The sequence below is a fragment of the Onychostruthus taczanowskii genome, unplaced genomic scaffold (genome assembly GCF_017590055.1).
Source record: "Onychostruthus taczanowskii isolate IOZ18803 unplaced genomic scaffold, ASM1759005v1 scaffold80, whole genome shotgun sequence".
NCBI lineage: Eukaryota > Metazoa > Chordata > Aves > Passeriformes > Passeridae > Onychostruthus > Onychostruthus taczanowskii.
The window spans coordinates 2053468-2079509 of record NW_024505893.1 but is presented as its reverse complement, the minus strand read 5'-3'; the positions used below and the strand labels follow the sequence as shown (position 1 = coordinate 2079509).

At 36.1% G+C, this 26042-nt stretch overlaps 1 protein-coding gene across 10 annotated transcripts in view; it reads right to left on the bottom strand.

The window, feature by feature from the left end:
- The window catches only part of NRXN1 (neurexin 1), a 672393-nt gene that overhangs the window by 403092 nt on the left and 243259 nt on the right, over window positions 1–26042 (bottom strand). For all 10 annotated transcript variants that reach the window (XM_041424058.1, XM_041424060.1, XM_041424063.1 and 7 more), the window contains one exon: window positions 893–1331. In XM_041424058.1, the coding sequence (XP_041279992.1) occupies window positions 893–1331 (439 nt within the window). The remainder of the gene's footprint in view (window positions 1–892; window positions 1332–26042) is intronic.

Sequence of the window (26042 nt, the reverse complement as noted above, 5' to 3'; positions counted from 1 at the left end):
AAATCGCACAAAATCCAAAAGAAGTGTAGTTAAATCTGTTAACACCCAATTTTAGAGCCTACATAAACTTCAGGCTGAATATTGATATTAATCAGAAAATCTTCAGGTCTGAATTACAGATTCATTACATTCCCTGCCCCCTTCCTCCCCAAATCCTGGCACGAAGTACAGTAAAGTCACTGTAGAGGAGAGCTGTCCTTAAATTGATGTATGTTGATTATTTGCTTAAGACAAGTTATATACTCCAGATGAGACTAGCTGATACACATTGATACACAATTTCACTGGATAAATGCACTTTAAGCCATATTACATTTCAGTAGCATGAGGAAGAGTTCATGAATTCTTTATTTTTACCACTTCTCAGTGAGATCACTTTTTGAGTAAACTACTCCAGAATATGAATCAAATGGATAGAATGAGGCAAGTCAATTATTTCCATTTCTGCTGACATGTGTTGCTTGTAATTTATTAGCATATCATTTAAGTACACTGAGATCTGCTGACATGATTGGAAGATCTGTATTGTTTCTGTGGGGCAGCTGCTCCCCGTGTTGGAGATTGTCAGTAATTGCTTTTTTGCTTTATTTCAACTCTTCAAACTTGCTACATCACCTATTTGACGTAAGCAAGCACAGAGAGAGATTACTGTTGGTTTTTCAAGCACACAACACACTTACTTGCAAGATTAAGTACTTGATGATCCAATAATGTAAATATAATATATTTTACTCAGCAAATTATTGTACTCTGGCACCTGAAAGTAATGACTTATAATTTCCTTATTTTTCAGATGATGCCCATCTCTAATTGTGGCAGCATCAATATGTCCCCAGTATTCTTCCAGATACAGCAGAAAAAGCTATTCTGAATGCAGACAAAAAGAACTTACCTGACCGCCCATCCCGCTGAAAATCCACGTGGTACCATTCACCATCATTCACCTTCTTCTGCAAGGCTTTTATTTTTATAGTACCTGATCCCATGTCTAATAGTAGGTAGAGGTGGCCATCAAGCATCTCAATAGCAAAAAAATCAACCTTCACCATCTGTGGATGTTTGGCATCTTTTTGGTGCCTTGGTTTCCCATGACTGAAAAGAATCAGGCCATTTGGCTCAGTTGTGCGAAAGTCAAATGATATTGAGCCTGTTTTCTTGGCATTCCACTTTGGCAGAGAGATGAAAGACTCTGGTGTTTCAAATGTGATTGGATCTAAGGTTGCAACATTCTCACATTTAAATGCTACAACCCCATGAATCTTCATTTTAGGATCCCCTTGCTTGGCAAGTCGAGACAGCTCCAACCTGACATCGTTATTTTTATATACAACCTGCAAAAAAAAAGCAGAGAAACGTGAGCATTCTGACCAAACAGATGCAATCTTGAACAGGCACATTATTTAGAGGATAATGGTGATGATATATGAATATGATAATTTACATACAAACAAGATGAAATTATTATTTTCATTGACTAATTATTTAATAATTGTTTTCATTAAACCAAACAAAGTTGCTCTAAAAATATCCCTGGAGTTAATTCCCACAATCTAAAAGAATCTACACATAATTTATACTATGAGTTGCAAATTAGCTTGTGTGGCCCTGATTACTTAAAAGCCTTTTTTGCACAGCCATTCTGCTATTATAAAGAAGCATTAGATTTCTTCTTCTACTAAACCCTTTGTCACTGTCTTAACACTTCTGTTCATGTACAGAAAATATAACCAAGGTCAGACACTTCATAATTTAACATCTTTTCAGTTTGTCCTTGGGGCTGAGGAGTAGTAACATTCATGGAATTCATGAGGCTATATAAGATAGGCAAACCAATATCATAACAGATCAAAACCAGGAAAACCTTTGAGCCTGTTCAATTTGATGAAAAAAAAACCCCCAACTTACGTATTTTTCCTGACTGAAGATTTTTCTAATAAAAATGAAAGACAATATTAGTTTTAAATCCAATTGACGTCTGCAGCAAATATTCTGGCTTCAAATCACGTTTTGGCTTGGTCCAAGAAGCCTGTCACGATGCAACCACTTCCCAGGGTTCTAATGTTTATTAGTGTTTTCTCAAATTGCTGCTCTTTGAGTCTTCCATAATACAAGAGCTGCTGAAATGAACTCCCCAATACCAAAGGCACACACAAGTGTTTTGTCAATACTTTTAATTGTGCAATAAATTACACACCCAAGCTAAAATACCACTGAAGTGCTGCATACAAAACCATAGCGACAGAAGCTAAAACTTTCTTCTCTGTTTCTAAGGTTAAGCCCTACATTAAAAAGCAATTTGGAGAAAAAGCAACAGCTCAGCAAAACCAAGCACTTTGTGCTGAGGCTTCTTCATCTACAGATCTGCACCATTCAGGGCTGGATCACATCTGGCCCTGATCCAGTGTTCCAACCATGCAGTGTAGTTTGGAGCTGTTCAGGGGACCCATCACTGGGACTTTACATCCCTGTTGGGGGTTAGAAAGTGCTTACTAAATACTTAGGATAGAGCTTCTGGATTAATTTCCTCCGAGATCTAGTTTGAATACATGTGAAGCCCACTCAGTAAGGGAAAGCACAGCAGATGAACTGCAGAGCTGTGCTACTGTTGGAAATAAAAGCATTAGCACTTACACAATCTAAGATGACATACTCCACCACAAGAGAATGTTGCTATTGAAAAATGATGTTTAAAGATAAAAGAAAAGGAAGTGATTGATAGAGTGACATTTTTCAATAAGAATTGTGTTCATTCCAATTATATCATTATCCACAATGCAAATTTCATCGTAAGACTTGTCAGAATTATTCTACTATAATAAAATGTATCCTAAAAGTTAATAAATAAGCCTATTCATTTTATTTCAGAATTGAATACAGGTAATGCTGTTCCCATAAGAGCTGTTTCTCCAAAGACAACAGATCAACCTCACTGTGGATTGCTGACAGCAGAAATGCTACTCTGCTAGAGACAGAGATGATGTGTTCTTCAACGGAAGACATTAGAAGTGAATAGCATTGGGCTAAACTGTAATATTAGATAGTAATGTTCCACATTCCCGTTTATCAAATACATCCACTACCCCTGAGATTTCACAGACTGTGTAAAGGAGTTTAGAACAATATTAGAGAATAAGAACATGCAAGCGACCCCCTATGGGGTGGCTTTCTCTCTAGGATGAGGAGGAAGAAGCCAGGAGCCTGGGAGGTTCCTTAGAGATACCTGGTCTCATGAAGCATAGACCATTTTCTGTGGCAAGGGGGATTTTGGATACCTCCTGCTTCATTTGAAAAAGTTACAGGGGCCACCTTTCTGGATTAGACCAAAATGAACTCAACATTGCCAGAGGATGCAATAAATAAAAAAGGAACAAATGGCCTCTTATTAGAACTAAATCTGCTTGGTGACAATAAAAGTAAATACAGCAACAAAGAACATGAGAAGATCTTAAATTGGCTGCTGAACAAGAGCAGGTTCCAGGACAAGGTGAATAAATGTACAAAGAGAATTTATTGTTTATGGACAAATCAAACTGTCCAACCTTAATGAAACTGATTAACTGAATGTTAAATTAGCAGTTGACAGATATGTTAAAAAACTCAGCAGACCAAAGGAAAGCTTGGTTTTCTTTGAAGTCTAAAACAGCTTACTATGATTTGAAGTCATTTGCTAACTCAAAAATAATAATTTCTAATAAATATGGTTTAAGAACATAATGGACAAAGGTTTTCTCAATAACTTGTCACCAGCTCTTTAATTAACTTAATATATAATGTATGAGGGAAATATTGTTAGAACAATTTAGTAACAGTGACAAATATTGTCAATTTTATGCCATCAATATTAAAACATTCTTGAACTCCCTAAATATTTTAAATGACAATTTTGTGCTTCCATATTCCACAATAAACTTTGTAGCTACTGAGAAGCAAATGACTGTGTTTTATTACATACTTTGTGGGGAAACTTGAATAAAGCCAATATCTATGATTTAGAGTGCATATGTTCTAAGTTTTAGAATGAGCTTATGTTCATTTACTCTTTCTAAATGGAAAATTTTGAACTGAATTATCATGGATAATTAGTAATAAAAGAGGACTATATGAACCATAACTGAAAAGACCTGTAAACTATTAACTGAACACAGCTTGCATTTGGTAGTCTGTTTCCTGGTGTTATGCTGAGATTCTTACCCCTCTCCCTTATCCATGAAAAATACACTCAGCCATCAGTGAAGCACAGCAAAAAGAGAAAAGCAGTACCTTCACAGAAATCAGTTGTCATTAAATTTTGGGAAAACTACTGAACAGTAAGGAATAATTCTGAGGCTAATATCTGCTTTATAACTCATGAAGGTACACGCTTCAGAAACAACAGCCCCTAGGGTACAAATAACTTACTGATTTATTTATTGATTTTGCCTTTTAATTTTTTTTTCTTTCTTCTGGGCACATAAGGACAAACATACTTTTAATAGGTCTTAGATTATCTGCTATTTCAATCTGAGGCACACAGCACACGACATTAACTCAGAACATTCTCCCTCCTTTAGAGGCAAGGATCCACAATTAGTCAAGTGAAGGGAATTTGCAAAGGAGAAATATTGGAGTCACAATCCCCTTCACTCCCACACAACCCACCAGTCACTATGCTGGCATCCACTGGGCTGGCCCTGGATTTTAGCTTGCTCTTGCACTCACTTTCATACCTGAGCAACAATCTAAGATTCCTGCACGTGAAACTGCCAGTCCTCAGGGAACTATATCATGCCATTAAGAGCACCTTGAATTTGTCTTGTGTTCACTCTGTTCTTTACTGCTAATATCAAGTAAGTTTCATGATGTCAGTCTTTAAAATATATAATTACCTCATTCTTGGAAACTGCAAAAGGTCATCTAAACTGCTGAGAAAAACAGAGCAGTTAGCAATTCCCCATATAATTTGCAACCAAGCTATCCAAAGTGAGGAATAAATTTATGTTCTAAGAGAGACAGGACAACATTTTGCAATCAAGATACAGGATTCCTTTGCTACCATCTAGGCCACACACTGGGTAACTTGCAATATCACAGAGCTGGATTTATTTGTTAAGACACAGCCTTAAGACAGCAATTATTACCTAAGCTCAGCACTCTCTTTAATGTTGTCTGTGATCATCTTGGAGCACAACCTAAATTAATTCATGCTTCTTAAAGATATATCATGTACAGGTTTTTTTGCAAGCTGGAGCACTATGCAATGAACTCCAGAAGAGTAAAGAGGTGTAAATCTATGAATGACCCTGAGAAAAGGTGAAAGAAAAAGAAGGAATTTGTACAACGAATGTATCTTAAATCTGTAACTGTTCAATTAGCAGTAATGTATAAGTTAAAAATTTTTTAAAAATTAAAAAAAAAAAAACCAGTAGAACTCTATCAGTTCTTTCTACTGACCCTATCCCATGAGATTTAGAATGATGAAAGTTGTGAAAGAATCCAGACTACAACACTTTTTTCAATTCAAAGTGCAGCCCTTCCCACATCAAATATTATGAATAAAGAAAAGGGATTATTACAAAATAATGCCTTACATATTTCAGAATACTGACCACCTCTGCCAACAATAGCTTTTCAATCTTTGTGATTTAAAATCCTTCAAATTATTATGAAGCATTTATCTCAAATTAATTTACATTCTTAAAACTAAAGATGATCCTCAAGAAGCTGATGACATCACCTGATTTGCAGCATCTAGGTTTCCTTGAGAACCAGAGGGGGAACCCAGGATTTCAGAGCACCTACCATTATGACCTTGCTCCAAAGAACTTGTCTATTTACTTAACTGGGAGATGAAGCAAAATACTTTTCTAAATGCAATTTGAATAAATGGATGAACCCCATATCAAAACCTGTTACAAATTGGATAATATATATTTTTGTTACCATAAAGCAGTACTTTTGTATTTTCATATTTCTGTGAAACCTGGATCACCTGGTGCATGTAATGGCAGTTAATTCTCCAAAATGGAAATTAATGTCACCCAAAATGGCTCAGGTAGGTGTTGCCAATGTACAGGTTTCCCCTGAAAAGTGGTGTCAGTAGGAGGGAACTTGCTGATGTCAGAAACTCTAACACGGGGATTTACAATAAGGGAAACCTGAGGCAATGTTTTCAGCTTGCTTTACTGGCCACTAGAATTTCCATGGTCACTGAGGACTGCACACAGCTTCACATTCCCCAGAAATGCATCTGCAAAACTGACCACTAACTGACCACTAGCACTTGCTGTATGGTTTTGAACTAATCTGGGAACATCAGCTTCTCACAGGAGGCTTGTAATTTCGTTAATATGCCTCCCTGCATTTTCAAGATACAAAATGAAAACATCAAGGAACACAGACTACAGACTATTTACACAAAACTTAAGGAGCCCAAGTTCAAATGTTTGCAATGGGGTGCATTTTTGAACACAATGTGAAAGCACACAACATTAATGACAACAGTATTAAAGCTTCTACATAACAAACCAGCTTTGTTTCCTAAACACAGAGAAGAAATTAAGGAGTATATTGAATGCTCCAAGGGTATAACTTATTCTTCCTCAAGTGAAATGGTTTTTGTTCTCCTGATTGTGCAAATGTGGGGGTGATGATGTATTTAGAAAAGGGGTCATTGAGCAGCAAAATAAAACCCAGGTATTTCTAGAGCCTTACTAAGTGGGAGGTAAGCCTAAGGACAACAGGATAGGGCTCCATGGTATGGATACATAAACACCTGGACAAAACAATAGCATGTGCATTTTGTTGCATTATTCTAGATCAATTAATATGGTCTGAGAAACTGCCCTGGAAGATTCAGCTCAAAAACCTTTTGACTTAATTGATCTAATAAACAAATAAACAATCACAAAAAAAAAAAAACAAAACAAAACAAAAAAAAAAAAAAAAACCAGAAAAGCACTACAGTGCAACAAATTCCTTGGAGTATATATGTATATATCTGGGAGTTTCACATTCTGCTGTTTCTTCTTCCTGTGTAGTCTGAGCATCCAAAACCATGGAGTGCAAACAGATCACACTTTTGCAAGGCAAATATTCATACAGTATGATTATATGCTTTGTTCTGCTTTCGGTTGCACTGTTTATAGTTTTATATATAACAAGCAGATTTTTTAAATCTGACATTCTCTCCACAGACTACTTTGCCCTAAGGTAGAAAGAAGAAAACCATTGTAATGACTCTTGTGTTAGGAGGTCAGGACCAGTAATCCAGGGATTCTAGTTTTATATATAACAAGCAGATTTTTTTAAATCTGACATTCTCTCCACAGACTACTTTGCCCTAAGGTAGAAAGAAGAAAACCATTGTAATGACTCTTGTGTTAGGAGGTTTAACCTGACCTGTGTTAGGAGGTCAGGTTAAACCCAAATCCAGGGATTTGGGTTTAACCTGCACCTAAATGCCTCACAGAGAACTTAATTTCTCCTTGCTTCTCTATAAATTGGTTACATCATCTTCTTACAGGACAGCAGCTTGCTTGAAGACTGAAGCTGACATTATCAGCACAAAATCTAGTGAAGCTTCATCCAAAATCAGACTCATTTACACACACATTTCCTACAGGGTGTCAATTCCCCGTTTTCTTTTTAAGGAAAACAGGTATGATATAGTGCTCACTTTCTAGTCTGCAACTACAGAGTTTAGAGCTCTAGAGTTTTATCATTCAGATAAAAAACCATCAAAGTGCACCCATTCTGTTCAAAAGCTGCACAAAATAAAAGCTGACCTTGAGCAATCTACATCTCAGGGTGAACACAAAAGCATAGCATCCTATGCCCTGGATGCTTGCCCTAATACACTTGGCAAGTGTTTTAATACCACACTACATGGCTAACTAAAGACAACAAATTTGTGATGTTTGTTGTTTCTGCAACTAAGCAACCTGGACGTTTTCTGCACTCCCCTTCCTTAAAATAACAGGATATATTGCACATCAGGCACTTGGAAAACTTCTGTTTACACAAAGCAGGCATACTTAATGTTCACAAACTTATACTCTTTAAACTGCTAATTATCTTATCCCTGTAAATTCTAGGAAGGAAAATGGGCACCAAAAAAAGGCTAAAATTACTATAACCATAGGGAATGTCACTATTACTTCAATAGCACACCTGTACTTCTACTGTAGATTGAAAATCATCACTCTCCTACCCTCAAATGATGTAAAAAGAATGGGGAGGAAAAACAAAAAATCAAACCAAACCAGGAAAACACAAACCCAAAAGAACTCCCACAACTCGGTACAAAGCAGGTATATTAATTACTCTAAAGCAACAAAAAAGGTGTTAATGGATATATACACCTGTAGAAACAAAACCAGTACTGACAGAAACAAAGTTATAGGTATACTGTGAGTCAATTTAGATTCCCTGTGCAGTACGGGCAAAGTCACCTCAGTTCAGTGCATGTCTCCTATCTGCAGAATTAATACAGTCATGACAGCTCATCTTCCAGGCCAACTAGTCTTTTCTGCTGGAGTTTTGAATGTGGATCCCAGAGCTGCTTGTTTCTTTTCTCACCTCCTTTGACCTCCTGAATAGAGACGTTTTAAGGGGATGCCAGAAAATGCCTTTTTATGTCCCGAGTTACTGGAATATTGTTTAACATGATATATTGGCAGAACTTAGGAAAAAAGAAAATCAACAATTTTTTTTTTCTAATAACATTGATAATGGGATTGTTATGTTTTTCACCCTGCTGTGGACACAAGTCTTTTGAAGATCTTTTTTCCCCTCTTCAATAGACTATTTTGCTATTCTTTGTATGTCCTGCTGTCTGCTGCCAGACTGCTAAATGTTTCTGACTGTGGTTGCTATGCTTTCTGTTTGTAAGAAATTAGTTCAAGTTTCCTTTCCTTTTTTTTTTCTTTTTGGCTTCCCATGGCAAGGACCCATAGACATTTCTTGGCAACAGCTAAGTTGCAGAGTTTAGAGACAAGTTGGTTCCACAAAAGCTCCATTGGCTCTTCAGTAAAGATAAAGCCTTTGCCAAGTCATAAGCCATGAAATAAAAACAAGAAAAGCAGGAACCACCAAAAGGAAAACAAAATGTATTATTTAAGGCAAAAGCAGCTTTGCATTAATATACTGTATGAAGTCTAACAAATTATATGCTACCTCCAATGACAGTTTGGGAAAAGGAAAGGGCTACAGGAGACTCAGTTGTCATGCTGGATTTCAGTTTTTTCCTTTTCTTTCACAGTGCAGTAAGAGTTAACACAGAATAATTCTGCAGCAAAGTCAGAAATGTGCTGGTTTTCTTCTTTCTCCATTAACCATTCTTACTCAAGATCAAGTAAAAGAACTCTTTAAGGACTACAAGAAAGAGGGGCTGTAAAGCAGAACACCATCATTACCATTTGTAGGGTTCAAGAATTATTTCTTTAACATAATGTTCATTATATGCTAGAAATTACCTATCCTTAGCACTTAAAGCTTTAAATTCAAGGTCATAAAATACAGAAGCAAATAAAGGAAAAACAAAAAGATCATCTATATGCAAAAATTAATGTTCTAAGGAAGAGCTCAACTCAAAGTGCATTTGAAGGCAACATGACAGATATACATAAAATATGAGTTACCTTTCATTAGGGCAGGAGTAATTTTAGTTAAAAATGGAAGCTGTCACAAAAAGAGAAAAATAATGAACCTTCAATTAAAATCTAAAATGAGCTCAACACAATCCAAGTAGGGGAGGTCAGGGATCTGAACATGAACACAAACTTGTTAAAAAATGCAGATACCAACACACCTAACCCTGAACACCTGAAATATTTGAACAAATATTTTTTTCCATATTACATATGATTGAAGACATAGGAAAATAACTGTAGGCTTCAAATGAAATCCAGAATGTCAATTCTACATATACTTTAGTGAAATGAGGGGGGGTTTATTCCACCCCTCACTGGATTTCCTTCCTTTTTCCTCTCCTCCATGTTTTTTAGTAGCTGCCAACTTATGAGTCTTAATTTCGTTGTTTCTCCAGAGTAATAAACACCCAGCTAGCTTTTTCTTCCACTTCTCTCTCACCTGTATAGGTTACTCCAGCTGAATAGCTGGCTCTTGACTCTGGGTGTTTTTAGCTGCTCTCTGGTTTGGACTCGTCCCCCTTTCCCAATTCCTGGTTTCAAAGACCTTTCTGTTCCATTGAGGGGAAAAGGGCCCTCTTTTATGAACTTTTGGCCAGCCTCCATTTAGAAACCTCACTCCCTCTCAGCTGTGTTGGCTGACTATTGGCTGAGTGAAGCTGGATACCAGTTGATAAGCTGTAGAAACTTTGCTTCTCCCATTCTGAGAGCCAGCACAGTTCTTCTCCCTTAGCTTAACAGCTCTGTGATTTTGTGTGATATTAATTTAGCAATAATTTATGCAGTTGTCAGCTAAATTCTGCTATACCAAGATAGGCTAAGTAGTTCAAAAAAAAAAAAAAAAGAAAATCAAATTCCCATCCAAATTAACTATACTGGGCACCTTCCTGGAAGACATCCAGGAAAATCCTTCCCTACCTTCACCTGCAATTTCTTTTGAATCCTTACAATCCTTTAACATATTATTTTAGCTTTCCAGTACTGCAACACGAGCAACTCATCACATCAGTGTTTTGCAGCCATCTTTGCCTTTTCAGACACCTATGACAAGTGGAAGACAAGTTTTCTGTGGCACTTGTGCATTCAAGGTTATTACTGTAACTGCAAGACAAAGGCATCCAACCACCACGTTATTCAGAGGCAGCTTTTCCCTCCCCAGTGCTCCAAGACAAAAAGGTACAGCTGGAGGCTGCTGCCACTTCTTTCCTTTGCACTCTGTTCTGTGCCCATGTTCCTCTTCTGAACAGCCTCTATTTTCTGAAGTGGCAAGTGAAGAAGCAGCTCTCATGCAGAGTAGCAAGAGGAAAAGCAGGGCTCTTCCAGCATCAAAAAACCTGACCTGTATAGCCCCAATGTGTGTAGCTAAAAGCATTTAGAGATTTTCAAGAAAATAATTAAGAAATGGCATATTTCTAAGACATTGCTTTTCTATTTAAAGCCATCTCTAACTGAACTCTACCTGTGGGTCAGCTTCATGTTAATAAATTTTATTGAGGTTATTGTTGTCCTCCAAAATAGGCTGGTTGAACCAATTAAAGTTAATTACCACTGTGCTGATAAGGAAGAGGGATGTGTTATTTGATTTTCAAGACATGCCATCTCATTGCAGTGTAAGAATGCAAGAGAGCACAGTTAAGCGTGGTGTTTAAAGGGTCTGATTCCCTTGATGACCTCCAAGCCTGAGACTCTGGGGCCAGCTTAATGTTAAAGGAGTTGCAGACAATACAATTTACCTTTGGTTTAGTACTGAGTGAGAGGTCCTCGACCTCAAGCCAAATAAATTCCTTCTGAGAGATAATCAGAAAAAAAAAACATATAATACTTCAACAGTGTTCATCTAAGAACATTCCAGCTTTCCATACAAAAGCAGCTTTCCATAAAAAAGGAACTGCCAACAAGTACCTTTACACAAGTTATTGCAAGTTGTTGCAATTTAACACAATTTTAAGCTTTTAAAAGTATATTTTGCAAAATATTTTTGATTACGTAAATGTGTCTGTCAAAATAAACACTCCTCACAGCGTTCTGGGCTTTTTAAAGAGCTGTGAAGAGAACTGAGTCTTAGTAAAGGGTAGATGGTGGAATTAAGCATTTATCACTTCCCTATGTCTTTGGATACATCAATTGAGTGTCTCAGCAATGTTCTGTCATTTGTTTTCATTATTTTTTGATTTTTTTTTTCCATTTCAAATAAACATTTCAGCTTGAAGCTACTTTAAATATAAAATATATTTCCAAATGTTCTCAAATATCCTTCAGAAAAGTGGGAGGAAAATAGGTTTTTCCTTGGACAGTGTCAGGCAAAAATTATTTTCTGTTTTCCCTAAAATACTTTCTTGGGACTGCACTGGCATATACTGAATTATACATATATAAAAAAAAAAACAATAAAGGATATACATGAAACCTAAATAAAGAACTAAGGTAGCCACATCTATGGTAGTAACAATTGCTTGTATTTATCTCAGTACAGCTCCACTTCACAACAAAATACAAGATTATGCAAAGAGTTGCAGCATTCATTTTCTTTGGAAAAGTTTGACAAAATTACTTTCAAGACTCTGCTCTCTCTAGTGGGGCTGAAGTGACTTGTACTGTTTAATAATTGTGAGAAAGCATCCTATTTAAAGGTTAGATCAGGATTATTTAGCAAGCAGTTGATGCCGTCTAATAAAAACTTCAGTTCAGGAGTAGATAAGAGATAAGAAGGCAAAACGCAGAGCAGTCATGGTTACTGTACCCACAAGCAAAAAAGCATTTACCTTTCAAACAGAAAATAAGCAAGCAGTCTCATTCTGACTGAAAAACAGATTTGAATGCAATATTTAGTAAGCATGAATAAAAATTATGTGAAAAAACACTTACATAAGGTATTAAACCCGGTATAGACCAGGATATGAGACTAAATCCTGCTGTGTGATGTCAGCAGAAACAGGGAGGGCTCACTCTGTCTGCCTGGGCTGGAGTCAAACCCAGGGCATCAAGGAGCCTTTGGAAGCGTTTGGCTTTCACAAAGACAAAAAATACCAAGAGGATAACAGTAGGCAGGTTGCTCTCAGAAATTGTAATGTTAATAATTTGGTCTTGTGAAACCTGGCCCCTAGCTGAGTATGGCAATACACTTTGAAAGTACAAGTTAAGTAACTCAAATTCCTAGCAGCCTTTGATATTAATAATCTGACTCAACAGATACAGCAGTCTCAAGGCATGATTTTTGCTGTAATTCACATTATTTCTAAATCTGTCTCATAGAAATGACAAACTTGACAAGTCTTATGCTTTCTAACAACTTCCTCTGAGCCTGTACAAAAAGGAAGGTTGGCATACTGATTAATGTGATTTATTTTGACTTGGAGTATTTGCTCTTATCCATTACTTACATAAGTTTGGCATTTACTTCATAGCTGAACTGGAAATTGCAAAACAGTACCTTTTTCATCTCTAGTATTGGCAGAATGAATCGTATCAAATATTACTACCCCTAAACTTGGACCAATTTCCAAAACATCTTAATGTACCATACCTTTTTCATTTATATCTTTGGTCAGACAGAAGGAAAAAAAAAAAGTGCTCCTGCTCATCTCTGTTATATTTATTTAGCTGAAATAATACTCACGAGAGGTTTTATCACCAGCTTGAGTATATCAGCATATCAGTTCTTGAAACTGATACCCCCAAACACAGATACAAAAGAAGGATTTCTGCAAAATTTTAAGGTGTCAGATGTACTGGGCAATTTGTTTGCATGTTCACATCTGAGCCCAAATATTTAGGCTTTTACCCACATAAGTCACTCACTGAATTTTCAATTTATTTTATTGTTTTCTTCCTAGGCATAACCTTATAATTTGTAAGTTTGAAGATATTTGAGCTCTACATGCAACTAAAGAAATAATTTCTACAAGATACAATTCTCAGTTGACACCAAAATAAGCACTTTTTAAGACTGGATACATATCTAGAGCTGCAAATACCTGAAAAACTGACTTGACTGTGGACTTTTTAATGAAAGAATATCCTCTTTTGAGCACACTAGAACACTAAAATCTTAAAAACTGGCTTAGATATTTTTAAAACCATTTTGATTCTTATTGAATGTATGCTAAATTATGTTTCAGAAAAAATTGGTGGAAATATCAACCTAGCTTCCAGCTAAACATACTGAAACAACAGTAAAAAAAGTTAAATAACTATTTTTAGTTTGACAATTAGATGACACTTGGATTTCCTCAACAGGCACACATGGATTTTTATATTTCTACAAATCTTGTTCATTAAAATGTTTTAGAGCATACATTTAATCTTTACTATCTGGAAGAAATAATTCTTGTCTCATTATTGCTTTCAAGCTGTCCAGTTAAAACTTGGAAAATATGCACAGTCTAAATGGCAAAGCAACATCTCAGTTCTCAGTAGCTTTTAGACATATGAAATTCCTTGGAATAAGTCTTGGAAAGGGAGCATTTATTTTTTAGGGTTTTTTCCTCTGCAACAGTATAGATTTTACATTTAAAAAAAAAAAAACCCAAACCTTGCAGAACAAACAGAATCAAATTATCTAATTCCTGTCTGTTCAGAATTATCACAGAATATGGGGAGTTGGAAGAGGTCCTTCAGGATCATCAAGTCCAGCTCCTGGCCTTGCACAGAACAACCCAAGGGTCACGTTGTTGACCAAATGCTTCTTCAACTCTGTCAGCCTTGGAGCCGTGACCACTGCCCTGGGGAGCCTGTTCCAGTGCCCAGCCACCCTCTGGGTGGAAAACTTTTTCCTGGTATCCAACCTAAACCTTCCCTGACTCAGTTTCATGCCATTTCCTCATGCTTGATCGCATTTGTGAGTGTCTCTAAAAGCAGTCTCACCTGTAAAAAGCACAGAACAAATCTGCCAATTCCTGACAGATTTGACAGACGTTTCTCCGACAGAAACAAGTATCATAATAGCAGTGGTAAATAAGTATATCTTGTGAGCAAAGGTTGGAAGGGCCTGGAAGCTGACATCTAGGTGCTCATGCTTGTCGATTTTACCAGCCAATTCTGGACACTGATGATGCATTACAGTATTATGTTCTCACAGAACTTCATGACCATATCTTTTAATATAATAGATAATCAAATCTCTGTTGCTAATATAATTTATCCCTAGTTAATGTGCAAGAAATCACAGGAACACAGCCCACTTACATTCTATGGTTTTGTATTAAGTGACCTTAAAAAGATTAGCATTTCCAGTAAGGAAAAGAAAACCTTGACTAAAGAATTGGAGAATATGGGCAACAAACTTCTAAACAAACCGTCTCAAACAAGCCTTACAATATCCAGGAAAATGACATTTTGAGAACTCCTGTTCTATGATACTGGAGGAAAAGCACTCATCAAAATCTTCCTGCCAGGTTCCAGATACTTCTGTCAGTTTATTGGTTAGCTCTTGAAATCCAGTTTGCGTTTTGCAATCTTTTAAATTTGCTTTATCTTACACAGAGCAAAATATTCTGACTTTCCCCCCCAAATGTAGTGACAGGTGAAATATAGAGAAGTATTTTCTTTTCAAACATTTTCTTGGAATAGCTTTTCCCATATCTTGCATATTTCAATTTTAATCCTGACATTGCTGAGTTGTGCTGAATATTTAATTTATGCTAACCTGTCACTTATTTTTTTCCTCCCCATCTACATAGGTATGAATATTTATGAACAAAGCAGTAGCTGACCTGAACCTTGTATCAACTGAAAAACATATGCACACTGGGCAAATAGAATGAGAAGGGAAGAAGAGAAAAATTTCTTTTTCCATCTTTAGAGCACAAAATAAGCATTCTCCATAAGAATGGCATTAATGAAAAGGAACATGTTGTTCCGTATGGTAATTATTTTAAGCATCCCATCTAGAGGCTCAGGAAGTTCAGTTATTTCCAAGTCTGGCATGGGTAAAATAAAAAGAGTGAGGAAAAGGACACAGAAAGAATAGGCACACTCCGATTGACCAGTGATGTAACTCAGGTCCACACCAAGGGACTAAAAGTTCTTGAGCACTTTTAATTTCTTCCTCTTAGATATTTCTTGAAAGTGAAAAGGAATAATATGAAATTCCTAACTCAATACACATCACTTTCAGCCTCCACAGCAAGAGACCAACACTGAGAGCTATTCAGTATCAAATGAATGTCCTTCCACTGCTGTTTCAAAGGGTAAACATTGAGGACATTGCCTGCATTGTAGAGGGATTAATAATTGAAATGTTTGAAAAGCCCCTGTGATGACCCATTTCTCTGGGCCTCTGCACTCCCCAGTCTCCAATGATTCCATCTAGTTTGTACCTATGCAAAGCATCCACAAGTCCTTGAAGAAATACTGTCACATCTGGGAGACAAAGTGCTCTTTATGAAGGTTATGTCTTTTAATGAGGTATACTTCTAACACCTTCTGTGAATATTTCCTTTGTATTCTCCCAAGTTATGTACTTTTAAGATTATATTAGTACACAGAAAACTTACAGTTTTTAGAAATGCAGGAAGAAAAATACTAGGAATAAAGGATGAAACTCAGGTCACAGCCAAATCACATCATTGGGACTGCAAGCTTCCAGAACTCCCTCCTCACACACTTCCTGTGCCAGAACACAAACATCCTACATTTTTCACACTCCCTGATTTCCTCCTCCTCTTTAAAACGTTTTATTTCATGAAAGTGAAATGAATAATGTATATAAAATACTGTTATGGGATATTGATTTACTAAGTCTGTGATGAACACAAACTCACTATGATCCTCTGAGCACGGTGAGTGGGAAACATTTTAGAACTACTTTCAATGAAAAAAAAAAATCCGTAACACATCTCTAAACGATTCACAGAAATGATTTGCAGCAAATCTATTAAGTCTTCCATCACAGCTCTCCAAGAACAGCATGCATGCTTCCCTGCAGAATAGCTTCTGCTTCTTTATACAATCTACTCTGAAGTACCTCAGCAAAGACTGATACAGGGCTTTTACCAATACCTTTGGGAAAGTGCTCCACTCCATAATCTATTCTCACTGTCAATCATTTTTTCCTAATATTCATCTAATCTAAATTTTCACTTTAGCAATCCCATTGTATTACTCCCCTTGTGCTTCTGCGCTTTAGCATTTACACTCTTCAAATATTTATAGTTGTTCAGGAAAAAACAGACCTTTTCCCTCAGCATATCAGTTTCTGTGCCTCAATGCTGTTGGCCTTCCTCAGAGTGCTGTATTCCTTTACACGTGCCAAATAACTGTCAGAGAAATTAATATTTGCTGTCGCTGGACAAAACAGCCCAGAAAACTCCTTTCCTCATCACACAGTTTTGTGTGAGCAAATGTTCACTGCTGTAACATCACCAAAAAAGATTTATGAATCCAAATATTCCAAGTAAGGAATGCAAACAACTAGGTATTTTACAGGGAGAAAAAACCCAACCCTCACATATAATAATTTTGGATACTTGGTCCTATCCACAAATGATTATTAATAAACACACTGTATTAACAAAAACCAACATATAATCAAAATACCTTGGATGGTAATCTTTCCATTTGTGTTTCAAATGCTTCAGAACAGATATTTTAGGAAAGGAAAATTAGGTTTGTTTTCCTCTCTGTCCTTTCTTCTCTAGTGCCTTTTAACTGCATTAGATGCCCAAACTCAGCCAAACATCCTGCACCTTTCACACATCAGAGACCATGGTCTATAATGATACTGTTACTTGAAATGTAAATGTCTTTGTGATCATCATTTTCTCTTAGACTTTCTCCAACTTGTTTTCCATTCAAAGTCCGGGTTGGAAGGGACCTCAGATCAGCTGGACTAATCTTTTGTGGGAGAGGGAGACTAAGATTACCTAGCACCCTGTTCAATGGCATCATGAAAACTAGCAGCAGTGGGGACTCTCTCTCTGGGGAAGTTATTCCAGTGACTGATCTCATTTTACCAAGTTTATTGCTTATATCAATATAAAATCTCCTCTGGTACAATGTGCACCCATTGCTCCTTGTCTTCTCCATGTTGGTCCCTGTGAAGAAAGAGCCTCTGTCCTATTTGTAGCTGCTCTTTAAGTACTGGAACACTGTGATGAGGTTCCCCCAAGTCTCCTCTTTAACAGGGAGCAAAGACCCTCCACTGCTTCAGTCTTTCTTCTTGGGGTAAATCATTCAGCTCTTCTGCTCACCTTTGTGGCACTTCTTGGGACCCACTCCAGTCTTTCTACATATTTTCGAATATTGCAGACCAGAACTGGGCACAGTACTCCAGAATATCCCTATCCCCTTCATTCAGGTTTTTATATAAACTTCAGAAGCTTTTACTAATCATCCCTGTAAAAGCTGCTGTGAAGAATTCATATTTGTGTTCCTTCCCCATTCATAACTGTCATGTTTGACTTCACCTTTCAAGTACTTATAACCACAGTGAGATTTGGAGACTTACAATTCTTGACACATGATCTAATTCTCAATTTCATCTTCCTCATTAAGGCTCCTAGAAATATTGGCCTTTCATATAACAACCTTTCAGCACAACTGAAGAATTCCAAAACTTTGATTCCTTCTAAATCAAATTCCTTTTTTAAACCTGAGGAAAAACACAGTGTTCTTAATAGTTTTAGCAAAATACACTGATGGTCCTTTTTTCACTGCAGCTATTTTCTGTTCCTCCTGAAGGTACAGCCTTAAATTAGTCAGTAAATTGCATTTCTTTCTGATATGAACTCATTTTTTGGTCGCTATTGATACAGTCCTCCAATTTTCCCCATTTTCATTCACTTTCATGTCAGCAAGAAATGGACTCAGGACGTCTCTTTTGGGACCCCCTGCTTTCCATTCAGTGAGTCTGACTGCTCTGTAATTTATGATTTTCCTTGCTAATTTGTTGAAAGTGCTACTCAACAGAAATGCAGGTAGTTAAAAATCTCCCATGAGTATCCTTTTATATGGAGTATCTTGAAGAGACAGAATTTCTTCAGCACCACTTGAAATATGCCTAATGTTTGTTTTGCTTTGTTTATATTTCTTCACAGGAAAATCATTCACAGTTTCCTAGCATAGTAAGTGTTTTTAAATATTATGGCAATTCATTTACGTGTTCCATTTCCCCTATACAAATTATGTTACAGTAATCTATACTGATCTATTAAAAAAATTACCTCATTAAGTTCATCTGAACCTACTAATGAATTCCACACTTCACACTTCCATAGGAAACTCACTTGCTCTTTCTCGACCTTTTTTGAATGTACAGCACAAGTGTTTCATGGATCTTTTGCTCACTTTTACTGGGACAGTGAATGTATAAGTCAAGTTATTCTTCTTTAAGCAACATTTGCTTTACTTCTTGGCTACTTTATACATCACATGACAAACCCCACAGGATTTGATTTCAGGAAGCTAGTAACACATGTTCTCATATATTTTCATATTATTAATTTATATTACTTTGGCTACTCCTCTTAGCGAGAAAGATATTAAAGTGCCAAAAAATCATTATAAATAAAGATGCCGTTCAGTACAGTCTGATTACAGTTAGACTAAAGACAATGAGATTTTTTTTGAGTCTGAGATTTTTTTTTCCCAAAGCACCAGTCTGCAAGATTTTCAACAGTAAAGTCTTGTTATAGCTCCTACTAAGGTCAGCAGAAGTTACTGGCAATTACATCAGCCTGGAAATCAGAGATAATTAGGTGAAAATCTGTGCATTAATTGACCTAGGAAATGCAGGAATAAACTACAAAGATGAAACAGCTGAACTTTGAATGTGCATACTTAAAAGCCAGTAGTTAAAATCGGCATAATGTACCCAGATTCTACTTATTTTTATATTAGTGTTTATCAGGTCACTCTTCAGGAAACACAGATGTATTCTGGATAGAAATTGAAGCCTTCTAAGTAAAAAGGAACCTGAATAGTCTAAATGCCTCTGGAAAGAATCTTGCATGCACCTAGTGTATTATTAGCTAAACATTAACATTTAGAAGTGGAATCTGCACAGAAGAAGGATAATAAACTGAAAAAAAATCATGACAATGAAGGATGAGAAAACTTAGAGAAGGTGTAGAGAAGATCAGCAGTGACTAAAAGATTGGAAAACATAGTCCATAGTAAAAATACAAAGGATTCAAAATGATTGAGTTAACAATGAGGTGGAAAACTGTCACAGCACACAAGTACTTATATGCAGCAGTGAAATAAGGTAGGTAACTCAGTGCCCAAACACTAAGGAAAATAAAACGAAAATAGATTAATTCAGGTATGATGACACACAGTTACAACAGGGAGACAAGAAACACTTCCTGTGAAATGTGGTAGATTCTATATTAATACATATATAGATAAATATATATATATATATATATATATATATATATAATGTGGGACAGTGAAAATAGTACAATGGCTATGGTATTTGAGAAAAATTAGTTCAGCTAAACCCAATGACCTATTTTATACAGGAAGCCACGTTAGATTATGAGCATTCCTTGAAAACTGTGACAGTTTAGATTAACAGGAGATTACAGAATAGGGACAATCTTCAAGACTATGAGTGTCAAGATTCCGCTTCATTTTTATATGGATATAAAGAGGTCAAGGTAGCTACAGAAGTCAATGCACTTGTTTCATGTTAGCTGAACAAATCACTGTTGCCTACTCAAGCCCTGTGCATTTTTCTGCCAGTACCAATATAATCCACAGCTTCGTAAGATACGTGGTTTCAGCCATCCAAGGATTTCATAGCATTTTTCAACCTGGAATTATCCTTGCATATGATACACTCTAGGTATCAGGAGAGAAGAAACCACAAAGAATCAAGTGTTATGAAGCCACAGGTCAGGAAATGGGCTCTATTCAACATTCTGCAAACCAGCTTGACTCTCATATTTGGATATTTCAAGAACAGTATTAAGATAGGTATATTCCAGATTCCTCATGAGCATAACATCTCCTTAAACATCTTGTTTATTTACATAAAAGGAGAAAATGTTCCTCCTTAATTATTGAGATGATATTTGAGTGTGGTGTGTTGAAGGCAGTTTTGGTTTTGCCCTGTGAAAATCAATGGAAGCGTATCCATTTTTAGAGTGGTGCCAGGGCCAAATTAACAGCACCCCATTAAGATCAAGTGGTGCATTACAGAAATAGTGTAAATAATGTAATTGATTCTAATGGGAGGTACATGAATGATATATCAGGCTACAACTTTTATTGATTACAATTAATTCCTGGGCATATATCCACAGAGGCTCTGCCCATCCTCTGCTAAATCTCAGTCTACCAGCCAGCAACCAAATTTTATTGTCAAGGATTTGCTCCTGCTAGTACTAGATTCTCACACTGGCAATGTAAACAACCAGTGCAAGTGTGAAAGCTGTCCTGCTTTCTAAAAAATTGAACAGAAAGAGTCTTTGATAACCCAGCCTCCTTCAATTCAGACTTTCTGAAGTCTTCCAGATTCCAGCATGTAACTTGACACAATGCAAGCAGGAAACAGTGAAATCTTCTTAATGCTAAAGTGTACCAAATGCTGCAAGGGTCTGCATCCCAAAGACCAAATGGATAGACTGCTTCCTTAAGAAATGTTTTGGCATTTGGTTTTTGTTTTTCATGGGTGACAAACTATATCCAGGAATCTATTTCACATTTAAACTGAAAGCCATTGTACAAGCACTAACAGACATAGCAACATTTCATTTTATAATATCATACTCCTGTGAAAGAAAGTGCTGGGCAATGAACTAAAAAGGGACAAGTGCTTTTCCAGTCTGTAGCAAAGTCTGGAGTTGTGCACTTGCTTTTTGATTACACTAAATACATCTGTGGAATTACAAAAAATAATCACCATACAGAACAAGAACAAAATTCTGCTGCCAAGGTTTCTCATCTGTGTTGAAAAAGCAACCACAATCCATTACAACAAATGTCTAGAAGAGAGAAAATAAAAAGCAATTAACAAATAGATTTGGAGCAGTTCCACCCTCAATAAACCAACAATGTGGAAAGTGAACAATTGATTCTTCGAGGACATGTACCTAGTCTTGAGAGATCACTCTTTTTCATCCATGTGGAATGACGTAGCTCTATCCACTTCCTATTAAAACCCAGATACACACATGATTGTGTGCTTTATAACCAGAACCAATGTTTTCCTATTATCATCTTTTGTATATAGCAGCCTGCAGAACTAGTACCAACAAACTGCATCAAAGCCTCAATTCTTGCAGGAGCGAAATGCAATCATTTTGAAGAGATTCACTCCCTTAGCCAAGCATTCATCACTTTAGTCCATAACTGCACAGTACCAGTAACAACTTCAAGATTTTCTGTAAAGCGCATGAATTTCAGACTTACACATAAAGCAATCTGTACGCTAATAAATATGTTGGACTATTACACAAACTGCTAATAATCATAAATACTGAATAATTATTTTACTAATATTCTGACAGAAATAACAGAGTTTCCATAAAGCTAACTCCATGATCTAAACATCAAGAGGCATAATCAAAGTTTGGAGGGCCTGGTGTTCATATCAAAAGGGTGCAGCATTGAATTGTAAATTTATTGTGCATTTGGACTATTCAAAATATTTTTCTTGCAATTTATACATCAGTAATACATAGTCTTAAACACCTACAATTTCTTTTTCATGTAAATAACTAAATATTAAGTTTACAAATTTTAAATCTCCTCTGCTAAAGCCGACTTTCTACTCTGGTCTATGTTTATGTTTTGGTGGTATTTTTTATTATAGCTCTACCATTTATCTCAGGAAAAAGCTTTATAAATTCATCAGAGAAAACCCTGGAAGTGGGAAATTCCTGTGTCTGCAGTCCATATCTAGCCAGCTATAAAGCATTAATCATTTCAAATTTGGCAGACTGCTAAACTAGTAAGGAAACGAATGTTCCACAGGCCCGATTACATGTCACAGCTTAAAAGACAAGCAGCTTGCAGCAACAATGTCCATAATCTACTATTTCTGTAGCAAGGATTCAGGAAGGAAAAGCCAATACCACAAAGTAAAGTGGCAATGCTGAATTGCTTCCCTGTGCCTTGTCCTTCCTGATGTTCCTCCCGTCTTTCCTCCTGCAAGTATTATATGGAATAGGATGTCCTCAAAAGCTGGAGAGCAGGGAAATACCTCTGAGTTGGGTAAATCTCTGTTTACAGTTTCTAAGGTGACATTCTTACTGCCCTTCAACACATTAAATGGTCTTTTAAAAACATCATGTATATATTTATTTAAGCATCCTCTACAGATTGAATTTAAAAGGTAAACAAGGGCAAATTTGGCAGTTGGTAGACCCTTAATGTCCACCCTTTCCACTCTCGAAAAACTTACTTTTACTGAAAGTAATTAGCGACATAGGAAGGGTTTATGTACCAAATATTACACTTCATGCACAGCATACGAGACATTTTCAGCATAACCTCCCCTATTCCCTTGTGCATCCAGTTTGCAGCATTGGATGGACCCATAACAACACAGATACTTCTGTGAGGCAACTCTAGGGAATGAATTCTCACAAAGGAGAATTAGCTCTACCTGTTTGAACAGAACATCCAGCTTACACCTTTAGCCACCATTATCATCAGCATATCTAAGAGCAGCCATGTGGTCACCTGGTGAAGGCACTATTGACAAAAATGTCACTCATGGAAAAGAATTTCCATTCCTGATTCTCTGTAAGAACCTGAACTCTGTTAATCCTTCAGGACACGTTTGCAAATGCACTCTTCACGAATTTATGATCAATAAAGAGCAACATCTTTAAAACATGAGATCTCTACTTGCTTTCCCTGAAATAAAGAAACAATCCATTGATTAGATAAAGCTACATCATTCCTTCTCTTCTAGATAGACATCCAGTGAAATTGCAGCTAGGCCACCTTTAGAACAAGTTATTGTTAAAGGTTAAAAGTTTGAAAATGAAAAAAATTCACATAAAACTTATTATTTCACTGTCTGTTGATAAAAATTCTCTCTTCTCCCCTCCAACTGAGGAAACTTTATGCTACATGCAACTTGAATTCCAAGAATGGAATTAAAAGGAGCATATGAGAGAAGCCCCTCTCTTCTTATGTTAAGTCGAGAGTTACCTTGTGAGGGACAGTATATTTTCACTGACACAAATCTATTTTTAATTAGAATTTCTATTTGCACTTTTGTATTACATTTCTTTTCATTAGTTATTGGTACCAATGTTATTAAAAATATTCAGATATGATCTTCATTTCTATTACACTGTATATTTAATGCTACTGAACTTCTTGTCATTCAGCACATCAAATAAAATGCAGCAGAATATATGCTCATTTCCTTCCGATCAACAAATGTGCATTTTTTTTTTTTTTTTTTTTTACCATGGTAAGGCCAAAATGTTTCACTTGGATATACTCCAATGCAGTAAAACAGTCATTCCTGTCAAATAAATATAATTGCAAAAGTTGGGAATTCTTCATAGTACAACTCCATCTTAAAAGTTGCATAAATCAGCCTGAGATTTCACTCTATTAACTATGGAATTAGGTGACTCCAAAAATGCAATCTTTTCTATACATTTCAAATACAACTATCCTGGAGCGATATCTGCTCTATATTCCTAGCTACTTAATCAGGAAATTAACAATTAAGGCATCCATCTGCTATAATACACAAAGCCCAGGTAGCTGTGTGCATTTCATTTTTGCAATTCAATCCTGCGCCACCTTTCAAAGCAATCTGCTCTATCCCCTAGCTTGAATAATGACACTAAACTGAAAGCAAAATAGATTAAATTCTGTGCCTTGAGATACAGGAATTCCTCTATTAACCAGTAATAGATTATGATAGAAGGAATAGTAGCATCTGTAGAGTATGAACTTAAATACTTGTCTATTTTCTTTTGGTTGACAATGAGTAAGAAAGCATTCAATAGGTAGATTTTGCTATCTCTAAGCTTACTTTTCATGAAGGGTATTGCATAGATTTGAAAGATTATTTTAAAAGGCCGTGATTGCACTATATGAATTTACATAACTCTGGGGAGGAAGGCAAGGTTCAAAGAGATCCCCATTCCCTTCCCTACTTCTTTAAGCAAATTACTAGTATTGTTTTCACAGGTGCTTTAAGACTTTGTGAAATAACTATGAGAGGTCAAATGAAATAAGAAAAATAAAATATACTTTATTAAGAGTGCTCATATTCCTCAAATCAGGAAGCCTGGGATCCCACAGAAAGAGTAATTTTCTCCAAAAAAGTGAAAAAAACCCATAGGTACTAAAATGACTAATGTTCTTACTGAAGTACAGAATGAGCTAAAATCTTAATTTCAGTTAGGAAAAAAACCCCACCAATTTATGCACATCTACACATGTATTTTACATTTATGTATTTTTCAAAAGAATTATAGTAATTTCACTTGAAATTATAATTAGTATTTTTTTCTTCCTTCCTCAGTATGATATACAACATATTGATATCAAAGAAAGAAAACACAAGTCATTGCCCCCATGTTCTGAAGGCTCCACACTTGAGAATTTCTATTTTCTTTTAAACACTTTTCTCTGTAAATAGGCTTCCCTGCAATAGAGCATATTTTAATTCCATACAGGTAACTTAAATTTTAAAAATCTACTAATTTGTACACACTCCTCATTCTAAAACTACACTTCCTTAAATAGTGGTTTCCTTACAAAATTACTTATTTTTTCATTTTTTGCTTTGTTTGACAATTTACAAAGTGTGTTTAAAATCACAGACCATATTTCAAGCTGGTCTGTTGTGAACAAAAAATTGCTTTTATTTGCTATGCAGAGCAAAATTACCATATTTCAAGTTTGGTAATACTTGAACTGGCACCTTGATTAAAAGCCTCAAAAAACTTTCATTCTGGCAGTTCTAGTCAAAGGTTTTTTATTAAAAAAAAAACAATACTCAGATGTATCATGAGGTACTTCATTCTTCCTCTAAGCTACATGACATTAAAGGCATCTGATATGAATTTCAGGAGCAGTGGTTCAGCCAAGAAGTGACCGTAAAACCATTGCAGGAATTATCTGAAGCACAACTTCAGTGATAACTCACAGTCCCTCTAGCTTTAAAATATTTAGAATCAAAAGGTTCCAGAACAGAAAATGGTATTTTCTGCATAAACAGCAGGAACATGTATAGGGCACAGGATGATGCTTACAGAAGAATACATACTTGTGTACTTTTGTCCATTCAAAAATATTAATATAAATAGGCAGCAAATAGAAAATAGTCTAAAATGTTGGCATGAACTCCATGGGAATCTGCTAGCATTCTGTCAGTTGCTCTTGTGACATTTGCAGGAAGGAAGTCTAATTTAATATCTGAAAAAAAAAAAAAAGTTGCTTTGATCCTGGAAAGTCTGACAAACCCTCAGATTTGCTTTGTATGTATTT